This window comes from Scomber scombrus, chromosome 11 (genome assembly GCF_963691925.1).
Source record: "Scomber scombrus chromosome 11, fScoSco1.1, whole genome shotgun sequence".
Taxonomy (NCBI): domain Eukaryota; kingdom Metazoa; phylum Chordata; class Actinopteri; order Scombriformes; family Scombridae; genus Scomber; species Scomber scombrus.
This window is the reverse complement of record NC_084980.1, coordinates 3,983,108-4,002,051: the sequence shown is the minus strand read 5'-3', so window position 1 is coordinate 4,002,051 and position 18,944 is coordinate 3,983,108. Positions and strand designations below refer to the sequence as shown.

General features: G+C 46.0%; 1 protein-coding gene across 1 annotated transcript in view; it reads left to right on the top strand.

The window, feature by feature from the left end:
• Nucleotides 1-18,382, top strand: part of chd7 (chromodomain helicase DNA binding protein 7) — a 73,519-nt gene extending 55,137 nt beyond the window's left edge. Inside the window, exons 24-41 of the mRNA XM_062428440.1 lie at nucleotides 931-1,130; nucleotides 1,548-1,707; nucleotides 4,080-4,172; nucleotides 7,087-7,190; nucleotides 9,110-9,239; nucleotides 9,571-9,686; nucleotides 10,362-10,782; nucleotides 10,916-11,124; nucleotides 11,288-12,322; nucleotides 12,556-12,722; nucleotides 12,815-13,069; nucleotides 13,287-13,457; nucleotides 13,575-13,802; nucleotides 13,914-14,129; nucleotides 14,223-14,360; nucleotides 14,476-14,580; nucleotides 14,754-14,934; nucleotides 15,086-18,382. Of these exons, the coding sequence (XP_062284424.1) occupies nucleotides 931-1,130; nucleotides 1,548-1,707; nucleotides 4,080-4,172; nucleotides 7,087-7,190; nucleotides 9,110-9,239; nucleotides 9,571-9,686; nucleotides 10,362-10,782; nucleotides 10,916-11,124; nucleotides 11,288-12,322; nucleotides 12,556-12,722; nucleotides 12,815-13,069; nucleotides 13,287-13,457; nucleotides 13,575-13,802; nucleotides 13,914-14,129; nucleotides 14,223-14,360; nucleotides 14,476-14,580; nucleotides 14,754-14,934; nucleotides 15,086-16,104 (4,948 nt within the window). The 3' untranslated portion in view covers nucleotides 16,105-18,382. The remainder of the gene's footprint in view (nucleotides 1-930; nucleotides 1,131-1,547; nucleotides 1,708-4,079; nucleotides 4,173-7,086; nucleotides 7,191-9,109; nucleotides 9,240-9,570; nucleotides 9,687-10,361; nucleotides 10,783-10,915; nucleotides 11,125-11,287; nucleotides 12,323-12,555; nucleotides 12,723-12,814; nucleotides 13,070-13,286; nucleotides 13,458-13,574; nucleotides 13,803-13,913; nucleotides 14,130-14,222; nucleotides 14,361-14,475; nucleotides 14,581-14,753; nucleotides 14,935-15,085) is intronic.
• The last annotated feature ends 562 nt before the right edge of the window (nucleotides 18,383-18,944 follow it).

The window sequence follows — 18,944 nt, the reverse complement described above, 5'->3', positions numbered from 1 at the left end:
CACTCTCTTGGTGTGTGTGTGTGAGTGGGTGGGTGGGTGGGTGGGGGGGTCGGGCCGTGATCCATGAACACAAACACACAGAATGATGACTGGATGGCACTAGCCGGGGTGCCAGTAACGGTTAAAGTCAACAGACTGGTGAAATGTATAATAGGGGCCCCGGCACTCTGTGTGTGTAAATGGGTGTGTGTGATGTCTGGGCTGCAAGACGGCATGATGTGGACTTGTGTATACATTCATGAAAGATCAGGGTCACGTTAAGCATGAAAGTAGCACAGAATTACAAACTGTCTGAATGATTTAGTAAAATTATTAACTTTCACAGAGGTCAGTTTAGTGGCAAAGCTTCAATTCAACATCACATTTTAGTGAAGAAAATCAGTCCAGTAATCACTCTAATAGCTTTATCAGCTATCCGTAACAATGAACTGATCTGGTATAGCATTATTTTAGTTAATAACAATTCAATACATTTATATTTATGTATTTATTTGTTACATTTTGTTTTACAAAGTCAGGAAAGCAATGTTTAACCCTCCTGTTGCAACTTGGTTGGACTGTTTATAAAGCATAAGGTATAAATTACCATCCAATTCTGTGTTAGACCTTTTTAGCCAACTTCATTCCAACTTCTCACCACAGGTTTTACACATATTATTTGGAAATGATGCTCAATGGGCCTCATTTAAATGAAACTATACCTCATTTTTGAGTTATTGCCTATTCAAAATTGACCAGAGAACAACAGGAGGGATATGTCGAGCCTGATTTTGTTTTACACACAAAGGAATGATCCCAGCCAATATTTATCTAATCGTAGAGGCTTTAACCAGGTTTGTTTTGTAGAACATTTTGAGCTTATATTTATCAGTTTTATTGATCAGTTTAAGCCGACCTCTCCGTAAACTTGACTTCCTTTCTTGTCTATAGGTGGGGTAGGTGGAGCGAGATCCTGGCTCACGGTCGCTTCAAGCGCCCCCTGAAGGAGGCCGACGTGGAAACCATCTGCCGGGCCCTCCTGGCCTACTGCCTGCTGCATTACCGCGGCGACGAGAACATCAAAAGCTTCATCTGGGACCTGATCACCCCGACCGCAGACGGGACGACCAAGACGTTGACCAATCACTCTGGTAAACACAGACATATATAACTCAATAAGAAACTACAATACTGTGAATGAACTCCAATGTGGCTGCATGTCTGATTTAGGAAGAAATCTGAAAAATATGACTGTCCTCAGTTTAGAAGGTGGAAAAAGATGGCAGTGCAAATTGATTTGTGGCGAAAAAAGCTGCTGTATCTGAATGACCGAACCCTAAAACGTATTAGATTCCACATCTTTAGTCATGATAGCAGCATGGCTCTAGGGACAGCAATGTCAATCCACCACTTTGGTCCACACTGAAATATCTCAACTATTGGATGTATTACAATGAAATCTTGTAGAGACACTCGTGCTCCCCAGAGGATGAACCTTTGCTTTTTGTAGAGACACCTGACCATAACCTCACCCCTCTCTCTCTCTCGCTCTCTCTCTTCCTCATCAGGTCTCTCTACACCAGTACCTCGAGGCAGAAAGGGCAAGAAGGGGAAGCCCTCTGTCCCGCCTCCACAAACTCCGAGAGCCGATTGGCTGGCCAGCTGCAATCCTGACCACTTACTGCAAGAGGACAGCTACAAGAGACACTTGAAACATCACTGCAATAAGTACGTTTTGGAGGGTTTTTTTTAATGGGTTTTTGTTTTTTCTCCAGCCAAAAACACACACCCACACACACACAAGAGGACAAGAATGTGATGTGGAGTTTATGTCAGAGGATGTCAAACCAGTGCTGGACAGGCCTGGAGATTTAGAACCATCACCACTGAGCACAACTTTAACAGGCCCAGCAGTCTGTCTTCCTTTACACACACACTCACACACACAAACACTCACACACACACACACACACACACACACACACACACACACACACACACACACACACACACACTCTCTTTACTCTTTGGTCAGCTCTCTCTCCTGTTGTCAGGGAGATATGCTTCCTTGCCCTCCAGATTCAATTCCAAGATTTTTTTTCCCCCCTTCTTTCTTCTTGAGGTCTAAGTTTGTGTGTGTGTGTTTGTGTTGGTGGCTGGGTGCCAGGCCAGGTGCTAGGCAGGCAGACCTGTTGGAAGTGGGTGAAAGACACACACACAAACACACACACACACACTTGGGGGTGATTATGTGGTGCCATCTGCTAGGCTGGAGCACAGCGTTGTGTGGCTAATCAGGCCTGGCACATTGATGGATGAGCACACACAGCCTGCCAACAAACACACACACACACACACACACACTGCAACTTGTGATGCCATTGATGCACAAACACACACACACACACACACACACTGCAGAACGAGTTGCAAATGACTGCCTTTATACCCTTCCCCCCCTTTCCTCCTCCTCTCTCTCTTCGCTGCCTCTCCAAACTTTGCGTTCCCTCCCTTGGAGCACAGCCCCTCTGTCCTTTTCAATTCTTCTCTCCCTGCTCCTCCCACTCATCTCCTCCTCCTCCCCAACCCCCCACCTCTCTTCTGCCTCCCGCTCCTCATGCAGGCATAATTATTGGCCTTAAATCCCAGTTACAAATGTTTACAGTTAGGCAGGTCTCCCAGATAGCAGCGATCCCTGTGTCAGGAGATCAAATCTGACTCTCCTCCTCAATCCCCCCCGCCCCCTCCCCCCCCGACTCAAGTGATTCATTCTGAGAGAAAGAAGCGCTCTCAACGGGAACATCTGTAACGTGGACTCAGAGAAACCGGCCGTCTATTTGACAGCGAGCTATTAGCAGCAGATAACGCCGAAACACGAGAATGAATTATAGCTTCTTTTTTTTTAACCAGTATTACAACAGAAGAAAACCTCAGGACATTTTCCATCTGAGCGGTTTTGGATTTTAAAAAATTCCCTCCCGTTCACACCAGCACACTGCAGCCGAGCTGGACTTTTTACAGCTGTCCTCCAGTAAAATCAGTGCAGTGTGAAGACTATTAGCAGGGTCATGAAACCTCTGATGTCACACGGCCTTATGAGACTTAATTCAAGGAGGAAAAAAGTCAAGACAACATGAGGGAATGTAGCAACTTTAAAAGGAGATGTTTTACAAATGAATTGCATCAGAATTACTGTAGAGGAACTGATCAATTTAAATCATCAATTTAATGGTTTATTTCTCAAGAAAAAGTACCAAATATTCTCTGGTTTCAACTTCTAAACTGAGCTTTTGCTGCTACTCTTTTAATTTGTAGAGCCTGACCGATATATCAGCCAACTGATATTATCGGCCGATATTGGCCCATCACAGATAAATCAGTATAGGAGTCTATGCTGTGTGATATATGCCGGTTTATTTAGTTTAAAGATATATAGGCTGTATTTTATGTATGTTTGATCCTTTTTCTTAATTCCAGTTTAACATAGACATATTAAATTCCAAGTGTGGTTTACTGTTTCAGAGCAATGATGCAATCATTTATTCTTAACTCTTTATAGAGCAGTCATTGAAATACTAGGAAATTCAAATTTTCAACCTTAGAGAGACTGACTTTTTTTGCTTTTATGACTTTTTTTCAAAATGTTTCATTTTTACGTTGCAAATTAAGATCAATGAAGTTACCATATATGGTTCCTCACCGGTCTAGGGTTAAACATTTTCCAAAAAGTCTCCACATGGTTCTACAAGCTCACAGAGAGGCATGGGGCTATTTGGGATGTTTACAGAAGTTACCTAATAGTTATTCACCAGATAAAGAGTTAAACTGTAAAACATCATTCCTCCATTACATATCTTTGTCAAAAGTGTTTGGTGAACAAATTTGAGGGACCGTTACAATAAACGTGTGTTTATGTACTTATTTTTTATATATAAGATTATCAGCCCATATATCTATGTTGGAATGTTTTTCCTCCCTAATATCAGTATCGGCATCGAACCCAAAACTCCAGTATCGATCAGGCACTATTTACTTCTGTTCTACGTCGTAATTGGTTGATTGAAAACTGAACTAACTAACCTTTTGTCTCTGTTTATCAGGGTGTTGCTAAGGGTGAGAATGCTGTACTATCTGAGACAGGAAGTCATCGGCGACCAGGCTGAGCGCATCCTGGAAGGAACCTCCGACTCCAGGTCAGTAGATCCTCCACACTGCTCTCTTTCTCTTCTTTTTTTCATCCAGTTTCCCCTCTATTCAACCAGTGAGCCATTCACTTCCACACCTTTCTGTTTCCACACACTGCTCTGGTGTTGTCTCATTTAATGTCTGCAGAACAGGACGTTACTCATCCCCGGTTGCAGATCTGTTTTATTGTTGAAATAACCGCTCTAAAAATACATCCGCACAACCGGAAAGCATTCCTCATCCCAACATTTACTGTAGCTATGTTGGATTGAGTCCATGAGGGCAACCTGAAGCAAACACAGCATCCATCCATCCTGTGCAGCCTGCTGTTTTTCTTACAATAAGACATCCTAGGTGTTTATAACACTTAGCGGAAAGGCTGTCATGTATCCGATGCATCATAAAAGTGAGCTGAGAAGTGGATATTTATACGAATGTGTCATGAATTATTACTTTGGTGTATTTTCGTCTGTTCTACTGGCCTCTTTGGCAGAGTTTCTCCCTATTCTGACAGATACAACACGCAGCCCTCGTTAAATGATCAGGGGAAAAATGAGCTTTTTATCTCCGCTTTGACCCATTTTGAAGTTTTTTTTCAATATAAAATTCATCGGTAATCATTTGTCAGGATGTGGCGATTCTTTCTCACCTTGACTGTCGCCCTCATCTCATCCCTGACAACTTCTTCCCTGCATCCTCCATCTTTTTCCTCAGTCGCTCTCCACTTTTTTCACCATCTGTCCATCTCTCCTCTCTCTTTCTTCTCTCTGCAGTGCACTTGAGTCTGTCACCATCTCCCCACCACCCCCCCCTTCTAGTCACCCTTTCACCCAGATGTGAACGCATTTATAATGTAGAGCACGTGCACTTCATGCTGATCTCTCCCACTGCCTCCCTTTCTCTTCTCTTCTCTTTCCTCCCCCCTCCACTCCATGGCTACTGTGACAGACCCGTGTGTGTGTGTGTGTATGTGTCTGTGCGTGCCAGACGTGAGCATACGGGGTGCCATCGTGCCAACATATGCCAGGGGGATTTAGCATGCCAGTGTGCCATGCTGCTGTTTGCAGAGATAAGGGACTGTTTCCCTGGTTTCTTCTCTCCTCCTGTCACCCTCTGTCTTTCAGCTTCCATTGTGTATTGTTACCCTTTTCTCTCCACAACTAGCTGGAAAACACAATTTTCTACCACCTCCTTTCCATAATGGACCGCTTTATTTGATTTTTTTCCCTTTTTTTTTTTTTTGGTGCCACACCAAATCTATCCAGCAGGCAGATTACATTTTAAAACTATTCTCAGTTATTTATTGACATGCATTAAAAATCCTGTTCTTGAGCAGATATTCAGTTTTGGTTGGACTCTTTTTATTAAAAAAAAAAAAAGGTCCAAGTTTTGGTGCTATGATTCAGCATCACATCAATATATTGTTGCCAAAGTTACAGTCAGTGTCATTGCATCCCATCCCAGAGTCACTGTTCATTTCAGTGATTTTCAGTTTCAGGGCCGGGGGACAAAATTAGCTCTTAATAGGTATTTATTTTTACTGTTTGTTGTTTTTGTTTTTTTTATTATTATGACAATGTCATTACTTAATGGATGATAACACTCACAAAGTTTAAAAAGGTTGAAAGTTAGGAGAGGCAAAAATGAGAAGCACTGTAATATTAGAATTCTAAACCTAAAGGATCAGTGTGTAGGATTTAGTCTCGATACACCTCCCCTTCCAAGAGTGTAGAAGAACCTGCAGTGACCATGAAATTCGTACAAAATGACACTCTGACAGCCAGGGTTTAGTTTGTGCATTCTGGGCTACTGTAGAAACATGGCAGTCCAACATGACAGGCTTCTTGGACAACGTTTCACTGCCTATGTAGATTTAAAAGGCTCACTCTAAGTTAACGGATACCATTAAATTATACACACTGCACCTTTAAATAAATGGTTTATAATTTCCTCGAGTGAAAACCAGCAACACTATAGCCATGTGTAACCTCTGATCATGTGGAGAAAATATTAATATCATATCATATGTGTAGCTCAGCCTGTGTTGGATATGGTATGAAAAAAATGTATTAAAAGTATTATAAAAATGGGTGTTGGCATTCTAATGAAGTCATTAGCTCTGGAGGAACAGCGCCCTCTTTCTGCCACGTGCTGCCACACTCCTCACTGATTGTTTGTTATTCTCAAAATGAATGTATTACACTGGCTTACTGTGTCACATAAGGTTGGATATTATTTATACTGATCAATTCTAACTCCAATTCTGCTAATTGATTCAGTTTATCGGTTTCGATTCCTGCCAGATTCACGCTGCCGTCAACGTCGATTTATGATCGGAGGTGTTGAGTCATTGTTTTTACTTAAAATGAAAGGAAACAATCAGTTGGCAGTGTGTGCTGGTTAGACTCTTTTAGCTGAGCACTAGCAGTGACTGTTCAGAGACTTTCTGGCTGTAAACTGTAGAAAACAAAGAGGCTTTGTCATTTATATGGTGGCACCCAGTACTTCCTGTTCAGCTCATCAGTCCTTTGTCCTGTGCTCTGTGTAACTTCGCTCTGTTAAAAACACAAGAGGGAATATTTAAGTGTGTTCACAACATTTGGACACAGTTTCTGGATAGCTGCTCAACTTCACTGAAGACTTTCACTCAGATTTGACCAGAGTGAACCGAGCTGTTTGCTTGCATGTTAATATTTAGACTGTTAGTTTTTATCTGTGGTTGGCAGCTGACAGCTTTCACAGTCTGGTTATTACACAAATGGCTCACAATCTGATTTCCTCCCTTCTCTTTTTTTCTTTCTTCTTCTTCCCCATTCTGATATGAAATGTAAGACTGATGCCTCACTGAAAACAATTTGAATCCACACACACATTTGAGTTTGATGATCAGTGATGTCATGTGGTTCTGGTCTTCTCCCACAGCGAGCTGGATATCTGGATCCCCCAGCCGTTCCATGCAGAGGTCCCGGCCGACTGGTGGGACAGCGAGGCTGACAAATCCCTGCTCGTCGGAGTCTTCAAACACGGTAGGTAACACACATACACACACACACACACACACATACACATACATATAACTTCCAACATGGCAGCTAGAACACACACATACACGGAATACAAAATGCGCATGCGCGCACACACACACACACACACACACACACACACACACACACACACAGTGATAATGTCAGCACCTTCAGACACACTCCAGCGCCTTCCAACCTAGTGAGCATCACACAAACACACACACACACACATCCCACCCGCTTTTGCTGCCACCAGTTGATAGGCGTTGCTATGGCGACAGCGGTACGCAGCTGGTAGGCTTGGTGTGATTGATGGCTGGTGTTCACCACTGGTGTGGTGTGTATGTGTGTTACAGGTGTTAATGTTGTAAATGAAGCTAATTTAAGTTACAATAACAATCTTTCTCTAGAACCGTTAAACTGGTTGTTTGGAAATGTGTGTGAGTGGTGTTAATCTCCCAGTGACCCACCTTTGGGTGCTGAATGGATGTGTCTCCCAGTGACAGCGCAATGAGGTCTTGTGTGTGTGTGTGTGTGTGCTGTGGATGGAGACCCTCATTCATATTAATTTGGCATAATTGTCATAATTTTTCCATCATTGCCACCCTCTATGATTCAATTAGGACACACACACACACATACTCACTCACTCACTCACTCACTCACTCATTCACTCACACACATACACACACATACTCACTCACACATACACATATACACACACAGGAATACAAAAGGGCTCACCCATAGTTAATCATAATCCTCATTCACTAGGGAGGCCCTTGGGGGGACTAACACACACACACACACAGTGAGCTTTGTATGCACACACACACACACACACACACACACGGACGTACTAAACAATGCACACACAGAAGAGTGATGGCCTATAAAGGCCTGATGATTAACGTTTGGCTGCAGGCGCAGAGCTGTGTGTGTGTGCGTGCGTTCGTGCGTGCGTGTGTGTGACAGAGACGGTTAGGAACAATGCGTCACATCTCTCCTAATTGAAATGTGACGGAGAAAAAGATGAAGACGAGGCGGCGCGTTTCTGTCATGGTGGTGCCCTCCTTGCTCTTCCCTCTTCCTCCCCCCTGTCCTGTCCTCTCCACTCTTCTCATTTCTTCCTCCACTCCTTCTTTTCTCCTCTTTTTTTCTTCTTACTCTTCCACCATCTCACCTGCCTCCCTGGTATTTTCTCCTTCATTCCCTCCATCCCCCCCCCATCTCTCTCTTCTCATCTCCTTCCCGATGTGTCTCAGTAGGATCTGCACATTCTAATCTGTTCTGCCTGAATGCCCCTAACGGACAAACACACACACACACACACACACACTCACACACTCACTAGCTCACTTTCACAGACGCCATGACACACACACTTTTTCTTCCTCATCCTCTCTCTGTCTCTCTCTGTCTCTCTCTCTCTCTCTCTCTCTCTCTCTCTCTCTCTCTCTCTCTCTCTCTCTCTCTCTCTCTCTCTCTCTCTCTCACTGACACAAATGAGCACCTGCAGGCTCACTTGGATAAGCACACACACACGTGCAGAACGGAGGCAAGTGTACACGCACACACACACACACACAGGCTGTCTGTCTTGTCAGCAGCTGGCTCCTGGGGTCTGCCCTTCTGCTGCTGTTTTTGTCTATCCTTCATTTAATATGGATGCTGTGTGTGCGTGCTCATGTCTCTGGCTGTGTGTGTGTGTATTAAAAAGAATGTGTGTGTATCTAGGAGTGAACTAGAAAGCCCAACTTTTTTCACCCTTCTTTCTAGGACTTTTCTTTGATCTCAGTGTGGTTTTACCACTAATCTGTTAGTGTAAAGTAAAACTAGTTAACTTCACAGCTTCTGACAAGCATTCCTAGCTTTTTATTTCCATCTCAACCCTCCTCTCTCTTCCTCTTCCTTTCCAGGCTATGAGAAGTACAACTCTATGCGAGCAGACCCCAACCTGTGCTTCTTGGAGAGGGTGGGCATGCCCGACGCCAAGGCCATCGCCGCCGAGCAGAGGGGCTCCGACATGATGACAGATGGCGTCGAGGGGTAAGAGAGCAGGCATCGCTGACCACAAAGCAGCTCCCCCCCCCAGTCTCTTCATCTGTGCTTTTCTAACTCATCATCATTCTGCACTAACACTTAAGCTCAAGTAGTGTTCAGAATGTCTGCTGCTTGTTACAAACAGACAGAAAGGACTCAGATTTAAAGCAGATGAAAGCAAATGGCATCGATACTCCTTCAACATCTTCAGCTAGCTCCCTTTCCTCTTTTCTTGGTCTTCAACTTTTAAAATGGTCAGTTTGTGAAATGTAGCAATCTGTGTGTCCATGAAATAAAAATCCTAAATTCCTCGCCCTGTCCCTCTGACACTCTACAGCGAGGATGAGGATCCAGAGTACAAGCCGCTGCGGATGCCTTTCAAAGATGAAATGGACGACTTCACCAACTCTCCACTGGACGACAAAGATGAGAATGCAGAGGGAGAAGCAGAAGGTAAACTTTAAATTCAACCAGAGGGAGAGTGAGAGGTGTTTTTAAAGCAGATTCATTTAAAGTCATTTAATAGTATTTCAACTTTTTGTAGGGAGAAAAGAGGCAAGTTCCAAAATGTTTCAGGACATTAAACAGTGCATATGTCTATAAACATGATCCAAAACAATAACCCAATATGTCCTTTAGTATCTACAAAAATGACAAGTGTTTAAAAATGGCAAAAAAAAAACCTTTAAAAAAGGGTCTGTTTTATATCTTTTCATCAATGACTATACTGAAAATATATCAGCCTCTTTGCCACACAAGCACATGCAGATGTTTGACGGGCAAAACCTCAAACTTTTACTAAAAGATAAAATAAGACGGCCTTATTGTCACTGTATTCATAATACAGTTTTATTTAAACATACTACTACATACATACATACGACCCATCATAAAACTATGAGTCATAAAAAAAAACAATAAAGGCAGCTAAACATTAAGACAAGCCAGGTTAAGTAAAAATAATGAATGATGAATAAATAATGAAGTGCTGTGAGTGCAGGTGTCTAGTAAATGAATGCACTAGTAATATATTTCACAAATATATGAATAGAGTTGTTTTGTTTTTTTAAATGTATGTAAATAAAATAGTATAGAACAATGAATAAGATGATGCTCTCTCCTCTGAAGGTAAATCAGCTGAGAACGGTCAGAGCGCTCCTTCCGCCGGCGGAGCCGCAGGTTCCAACGAGCGTCTCTATTGGCCGGCGGCCTCGGCTCTGACGGCCCGCCTGCGCCGCCTCATCACGGCCTACCAGCGCTCCAACCGCAGAGAGCAACTCCGCCAGGAGGCGCTCAACCGCCCCGACGGTCGCCGGCGACGACGCAGGGACTTCATGCCTTCCATTGCCATGGTGACCGAGGCAGGAGGAGGGGCGGCGTACATCCAGGATGGCGCCGGAGTGTTCATGGCTGAAGGAAGCCAGTACCTGACTAAGGGAGGGGCTTACTTTGCCAAAGGTGGGCAGTTCATGTCAGAGGGGTCTCCAGTGATGACCGCCAACTCTCTGATGACTGATGGAGCCATGTACTTCAAGGAGAGGAGACAAAGGTAGGCTGAACATGTTGAGTGTTTGCACTTGGACACTAAAGATGATATGTAAGACTATATGTAATGCAGCAGCACCTAAAAGTACCAAAGAGTCAAATCCACAATTTAAACTCTGTCTTTTTCACTCTATCAGATGGACTCGTCGTGAGGAGGCCGACTTCTACCGTGTCGTGTCCACCTTCGGAGTCGTCTTCGACACCCAGCGTCAGAAGTTTGATTGGACACAATTCAGAGCCTTCGCCAGATTGGACAAGAAGACAGACGAGAGCTTGGAGAAATATTACTACTCATTCATTGCCATGTGTAAACGAGTCTGCCGCATGCAGGTCAAGACTGACACAGGTGAGAGGAGAAGACCTTGTTAGAGAGGAAGTCTTTCATTTGATGTTCATTCTCTAGAAAATTAGTTTGATGATTGATGACACCACCGCTGAAAATCCAATCACAGAAAAATGTGTTAGATTTTCTTCTGAAGGTCTATCTTTCTCCCCGTTTCCTCACTCAGAACTTCCAGACCCGACCCTGATCATCGACCCCATCACAGAGGAGCGCGCCTCTCGCACGCTGTACCGCATTGAGCTGCTCCGCCGCATCAGAGAGCAGGTCCTCCCTCATCCACAGCTGTCTGAGCGCCTCAAACTCTGTCAGCCCTCCTTAGACCTCCCCGAGTGGTGGGAGTGCGGCCGCCACGACAGGGACCTCCTCCTGGGCGCCTCCAAACACGGAGTGAGCCGGACAGATTACCACATCCTAAACGACCCTACATTGGCCTTCCTGGAGGCCCACCAGCGCTTCACCAGCCAGCCAGGGCCCGGCATCGCCATGGGAACCCAGGGAGAGCTCACCAAAGCCGGGGTGGGAGAGGCAGAAAGTGCCTCCGCACCCATCCTCACCCCCGCCGAGCTTGCGAGCGCGACGGCCGCAGCCAAAATTGCCGTCGACGCGGCTAAAGAAGAGGAGGGAGAAGGGAAGGAGGTGAAAACTGAGGAAGGGAAAGAAGAGACGGAGGTAAAGATGGAGGTAGAGGAAGGAGACGCCAGCACCATTCCATGCACCAAGACTGAAACTCCTGAAGAACAGAAGGACGATGAGGGAGAGGTCGGAGAAGGAAAAGAAGAGGCCGCCGCTTCACCGGGCAAGGAGGTCAAGAAAGAAGAGGAGGAGGCGGCACAGCCAAAAGTAGAAAAGGAGGATCAGGAAGAGCTGAAAGAGGAGCAGAGCAAAGAAGGAGAGAAAAGCTCCATGCCGGAAGACGACCAAGACAAAAACCCAGGAGAGGAGACGAAGAGTCCCGCTCCTGCCGACACCGATGGGGACCAGAAGGAGACGGTGGCCGAGCCCCCAGAACTTCCCGACTCCTCTCCTAAAGCACAAGCAGGACACAAGACTGCAGAGGAAGAGGAGGAGGGGGGAGAGGAGAGGGCCAACCCTGAGTCTCCTAAATCTCCAAAGTCGGCCGAAACAGAGAAAAGCCCAGAGGAGGAAGAGGAGGAGAGGATGGATGAAGATGACAAATCAGAGAAATCCTCTCAAGCTGAAGGTAGGAGGAAGTTAAATGATCTCAGTGATGATAAACTGTACTTTGGCTTTGCTTCTACACAGCATAGATGTCTCTCCCCTCGTGACTCGGCAGACTTTTAATGAGTCCAAGTTCCAGGGGGCGAGACAATAAAATGAGTTTAGATCCCTTGATGATAACAATCTGGAAACCTTTTTAAAATGATGAGCAGCAATGTGACTTTCCTTCTCTTTTTTTTCATTTTGTCTGCACAGCGAGCGCTGCGTCAGAGCAGAAGAACTTTGACGAGGAGAGCATCGCCTCTCTCAGCACGTCAGCCCGAGACGAAACCAGAGACGGGTTCTGCCCCGACGACCTGCCGGAAACTTCTGCTCTCCAGGCCTCACAGGACAGAGCCTACGCCTTCTCATTCTGGCCTAAGGTGTGTAACAGATAACAGCCTGCAGGTTAAAGAAGAGGTGGGGTAATTAACACAGAGTCCTAACATCATCTGCCCTCTCTCCACCCTCACAGGACCGAGTGATGATCAACAGGATGGATAACATCTGCGAGGCCGTCCTGAAGGGCAAGTGGCCCGTCAACAGGCGCCACATCTTTGACTTCCCCAGCAACCTGTTGCCGGGGCACGGCTCGGCAGTGACCGCGGCGGCCGTAGCCACTGTGACCGAGAGCCCACTGCAGAGGCGGAGCTTGGCCGAGCTGACGATGGCCGGCATCCACACGCCTTACAGCGGGAGTGAAGATAAAACACTATCCCCACAGGTTCATGTGAGTACACACACACACACACACATACGCACACACACACACACACACAGAGACATACACACAGAGATGCACACACACACGTCATACCTTTTTTTCACCTTCAAATATAAAAGCAGTTTTACTCCATCAGTAGTTTAATATTCTTTTTTGGAGAAATTTTACCATCTACTATCATTACTACCAAGATACACTTCTAACAGCTGATTGGGTGTTGCAGGATGATGCTCTGAGCCTGACGGCGCCCCGACAGAGAAGGAGGAGGAGGAGGAAGATCGAGATCGAGGCGGAGAGAGCGGCCAAGAGGCGCAATCTGATGGAGATGGTGGCTCAGCTGAGAGAGAGCCACGCTTCCGTTGACACTCAGAGCCAGGCTATAGACCTCACCAAGGTACTGACATGGACTTACACTATTAAGTAGAGACTGTGCATCCAAACAGGAAATATTTAACAAATTTTATATACAAAAAAAAAAGTGGAGTTCACTAACTGGTTTTTCTGTGTTCAGGGTATGCACCATCACCACAAGGCCTCTCCCTCGTTGAGCGGTTTCCCCAGCGCCCTGGTGACAAACCCCTCCCTTAAGGCCCAGATGGAGCTGCTGACCCCGCCCTCTGGACACAGAGCCAATGGCTCACTAGAGGCTGACCTGCCCATCATGAGAAGGAGGCGAGGCCGCAGGAAAAATGTGGAGGGCCTGGAGCTGCTGTTCATGGGCAACAAGAGAGGAGGAGGGGTACGTGTGTGTATGTTAAAGCTGTAGAGTTAGTGTTTCAAACAGAGTACAGTGAATGAACATCTGAATTAAATGCCCTCCATTCTCTCTCTGTCCCTCTTGTACATTCAGGATGATGCAGAAGGGACGAAGGTTTCAGGTGTGGAGGGGGGTCGGGACGCTGCTCGTGCCCACAGACCCATCTCAGTCCCCGAGCAGAGCCCCAGTGCCAGATCTCTAGCATCCGGAAGTCTGGATGAGGAGGAGGCAGCAGTTTCCAACAAAGAGCTGGGAGAGTGGCTGAGGCAGCACCCCACATACACCATGGACATGGCTGCATTTACACCAGTACGTCATCTCTTCATCCACTCACTCTCTTTATCATGAATGTCTGTAATGAACATGTTACTCACACACTTTCTGTTCTTGTCTCTGCTACAGAAGAGCGAGGACATGCTGTCTCAGTTCTCTAAGCCCAAGCAGAAGCGCCATCGCTGTCGAAACCCCAACAAGATCGACATCAACACCCTCACAGGAGAGGAGAGAGTGCCTGTGGTGAACAGACGCAACGGACGCAAGGTGAGCCCACACTAAGCAGCATGTGTGTAGTGTGAAGGAGATGCTATGTAAGGACAAGTGGCTCGTCAAGTGTTTGATTTGTCATTTGAAACTAATTTAATTTCCTGTTCTTCAGATGGGCGGGGCCATGGCTCCACCAATGAAGGAGCTCCCCAGATGGTTATTGGAGAACCCTGAGTTTTCTATCGCCCCTGATTGGACAGACATCGTCAAACAGTCGGTGAGTAGCCAAGACTGACCACATCAATTCTCACTGATTTCTCTGCTCCTGTATAAAATGTCCCAAATGAAAGTGATTATTAACCCCCCCCCCCCCACACACACACACACACACAGCTTACACTTCCTTGTGAATTGAAGTTGTTGTTTTAACTGAACTCCTTCGCTCTGCAGGGATTCCTCCCAGAAGCTATGTTTGACCGCCTTCTGACAGGCCCTGTAGTCAGGGAGGAGGGTGTCCGCCGCCGGGGGCGACGACCCAAATCTGAGATCGCCAAGGCAGCAGCTGCAGCCCAGGCAGCAGCCGCAGCTCAGGCTGCACAGGCTTCACTGGCTTCTGCTGCTTCATCTGCAGGTACTAAACCACTATATGACTTCATAACTGTGATATGAACTTGTTTGTATTTTTCAGCACCTGCCAATTTAGTCTATATAGAGTTATTGTGAGATGAAGGATTGACTTAAAGAGCTGGATTTTAACCGTGCATATGTGTGTATGTCTGCAGGAGGCATCAACCCTCTGCTGCTGAACAGTCTGTTTGGAGGGATGGACCTGTCCTCCCTCCAGAGCCTGCAGTCTCTCCAGTTGGCTGCTGGTCTGATGGCCTTCCCCTCCCCCGCTGATCCCAAGCAGGCCTCCATGCTGCCCCTCATGCTGCCTGGCATGGGAGGCCTGCCCAACATGGCCGCCATCCCCAATATGTTCAGCCTAGGCGGGCTGTTCGGCGGTAACCTGGCCGCAGCCGCAGCCGCCGCATCCAGCTCCGCCCTCGCCGCTGCATCGGGGAACACCAACGGCGCGATGGAGGGAGAGAGCAACGACGGCACCAAGACGAGGAGAGAGGCAGATGAGAAAGAAGACGGAGAGGACGGTGACGAGTTCGGAGAGGAGGAGGACGAAGAGGCGGAGGGGAGCGAGGACGGCGCGAAGAAGGCTAAGAAGAAGAAGAAGAAGAAGAAGGAGAGATCACAGAACAACGTCAGCGCAGCTCATCAGAGCGCAGCGGCCGATTCGCCCGCCGACTCCTCCTCCATAAACGGAGACGCCACCGCTCTGCTGGCTGCTGCCGGCATGTCTGCCAACTCCCTGGCATTCAACCCCTTCCTCCTCTCCACCATGGCCCCCGGCCTCCTCTACCCCTCCATGTTCCTACCTCCAGGCCTGGCCGGCCTCAGCCTGCCCGGCTTCCCCACTGCCTCCACCCTGGCCGAGCTCCAGAGCGCCATGGCCGGAGCGCTGGGGGGCAACGCCATGAACGCCATCCCCCCGAGAGACGAGGAGAAGGCGGGGCCGAAAGCTACAGCGGCAGCAGCAGGAGAGGAGGAGGACGAGGAGGAGGATGATGAAGAGGAGGAGGCGCTGGGAGGAGAGAGTGACTTGGCGGAGGACAAAGAAGGAGAAGCGGAGGAGACGAAAGGCGACGCTGAGGATTCAGCTCTGGAGGACGGAGGGATGGGAGGAGAGGAGGAGGAGGAGGATGAGGAGGAGGGGGACACATCTCCACAGAAGGACAAGAGTGACTGAAATAAAACAAAACTGACTGGCCTTGGACATTTCTTCCCCCTCTGACCTCTCCTCCCTCCTCCGCGTTTACACACCTCCACCTTCACAAATATCCAAATTATTATGAATCCTGTTTTTTTTTTTTCTTTACGTTGTTGTTGATGATTTCTCTCACTCTTTGTGTTTATTTTTTTGGCCAGGTATATTAACTATGCGTCAGAGAGGACTGGGTGTGTGTGTGTTAAGTTAAATCTCTCTGATCAATAGTGTAGTCAGGGAAAATCCTCACAGCCGCTCACTCACAGCTCGGCTCCTGTTCAAAGACTGTATCTCTGTGAGCGGTGCATCTCCACTTCTCTCTCTCACATAGGACTTTACAAAGTTCCAATAGTACTATTATTATTATTATTGCTGCTTTCAGCTCTCAAGTTTTTGTTTTGTTTTTTTATTATTATTATTTCTTGCTTCCTTCCTCTCTTCCTCGTCTGGACTGTTTAGTTGTTTGGTTGTCAGCAGCGTCTCATCACAAGAAAAGAAATGCCCGCTTGGTTCTCAAAAAACAAACAAAACAACAAAAAAAAACAGCATTACAGCTAAACCCAGCTGTCTGTCTGACAAAGCTGCTGCAAAGAGGAATTGTGGGTAATGGAGTTGATGGAGCTGTTCTGTCTCAGAGCAGAGTTTTATTTTTAAGTTCTCACATATCAGACCAGGTAGACTCTGAGGAGGAGGGAAAAAAACCCAGACTGGCCTAAACCTCAGTCTCACACACTGACTACCACAACACACACACACACACACACATATTCCCAACACATACCATGAGTCGCACACACGCACACATTCAGATGTCCACCACTACACACACTAACCCCCTTAAACCCTCTTTGTCATGTGACTGTTTCTTGGAGGACTCGCAGCTGTTTTCCCTATTTTTTTTTTTCTCTTTCTTCTTTTTTAATGAGTGTATGTGTGTGTGTGCATGCACACTGAACCAATACTGTTAACCCAGTCCCACACTGTTTAAATACCAGTCTTGAGTCTTTCCACTGCCAGTCTCTGAATCCTGTCTTCTCAATGGGAGGGGGGGGGCTGGTTTTCCAGGCGCGGGAGTGGCAGGCGGGCTGGGTCTGCCGCCAGTCAGGCCCTCTGATTGGTCCGCTCCATGCCGCCCAAACCAGCCGTCTTCGCTCTGAGGTCTTCTGTGAAAGGATTTGGAGCGGTGGACCACACAGGGATGTGATGTTTCAGGTTTATTCTTTAAAGGAGGGGGGGGGGCACATGAGATGGTTGAATTTTTTTTTTTTTTTTCGGTCGCTGCCACATGAAAATCATGAAAGTTTGTTTTGTTTTTATTTTTCCTTTCACATCCCGGTAGTTTCAGACCGAGCGCTGCTCCCTAGTAACCTTCTCCTTATGACTGTTGCTCTAGTCACACACACTGACACCAGGCCTGGCCAAAACAGGACTGAGACACATTTTCAACAGAGTTGGAAATTCACAAGTTTCTACGTCTACATATGAAGTTCAACTCTGGTCGCCGAGTCCAATCTTTTGAAATACTTGAAAAGCGCGAGGGCTGCTTGATTTGTTTCCATTCCAGAGGGCCAGTTCACATGTCTGAGATGAATCAAGCACAGCAAGCAGTTCAAATATTTGAAAGTACATTCAAACACGAACACAGTGGCCAGGTCTTATTAACATTTGCTATCACAGCCAGCCCAGCAGACGCAGAGACAGGGCCGGGACGGGGGAGGGGACGAGAGATCACCTCTGACTCTCTGAAGACACCTTCCCTGTCAGAGACCCTCGTTCTCGTCTCTAATGCTGAGACAGCAATAACCAAGGCAGCTTTTGAATGTTCCAACATCACTCTCCCAATACACACACACACACACACACACGATATGAATAACCACAAGTGTCGTATGAATAGAAAACAAAACTGTAAATGATGACAAATAAGTACTGCAATCAATTTTGTCTCACTCTGTTCCTGTTGATGCACTGGTGTTAAAGAGTTAAAATAATCAGGTACCTTTATTACTTAGCTACTTTTTCTTGAAAAAATTGACTTTTTGTTACTTTTAGCCAGCAAGCTGAAGAGCATTACCTCAAAATTCTTATCTAGCCTTGAAGTTTACAGACATACCGTGTAAATGTTTTTTTTCCCTTTTTTTTTTGTTTTTTTTCTTTTTGGTGTGTGTCTTTTTTGTTTTTTTTTGTTTTTTTGAGACATCATGTATGATGAATTGTAGCTATGATGCTTTTAATAAAAGTGAATCATGATATTCGCCTAGGAAACCAAACCTGAGCCTCTGATCTTGTTTGTTCTTTGTGTGACTTCTGGTTAAAGTTTGTTATCCAGGACGAGACCAGGCGGCCGCTTTCTGAACCACAGTATTTCACAAGTGATGGCAGTCACAGAGCTGTATGTATGAAAACGCAAAATAACAGCAAATAACTTTAAACTGTCACATAATAATCCACCCAGATCATTTCTTTAGTGAGCAGAAGCTTTTTTATCAGTATGATTATATCGTTGTGTTTGTTTAAATGACCGATCAGCTTCTATATGGTGAAAATACCTTCAGGTCGACTGCCTGACACACTCTTATTTTGAAATCCTAATCTGCCTATGTGAATGTTTTTCAGTGCAGGACTGTCAGGTGTTGATGAACATTAACATATTATTTTTACTTTTATTATTTTTCCCTTTTGCTTTTATTACAGTTTTTAATGGAGATGAAGAACAAGGACATGATTGACTTTATTAATACATGTGTATTTGAGTTTAATCACCAAAATAAACTACACTAAAACAGGTTTTTGCTTTATGTGACAGGAGATTAAAAAAAATA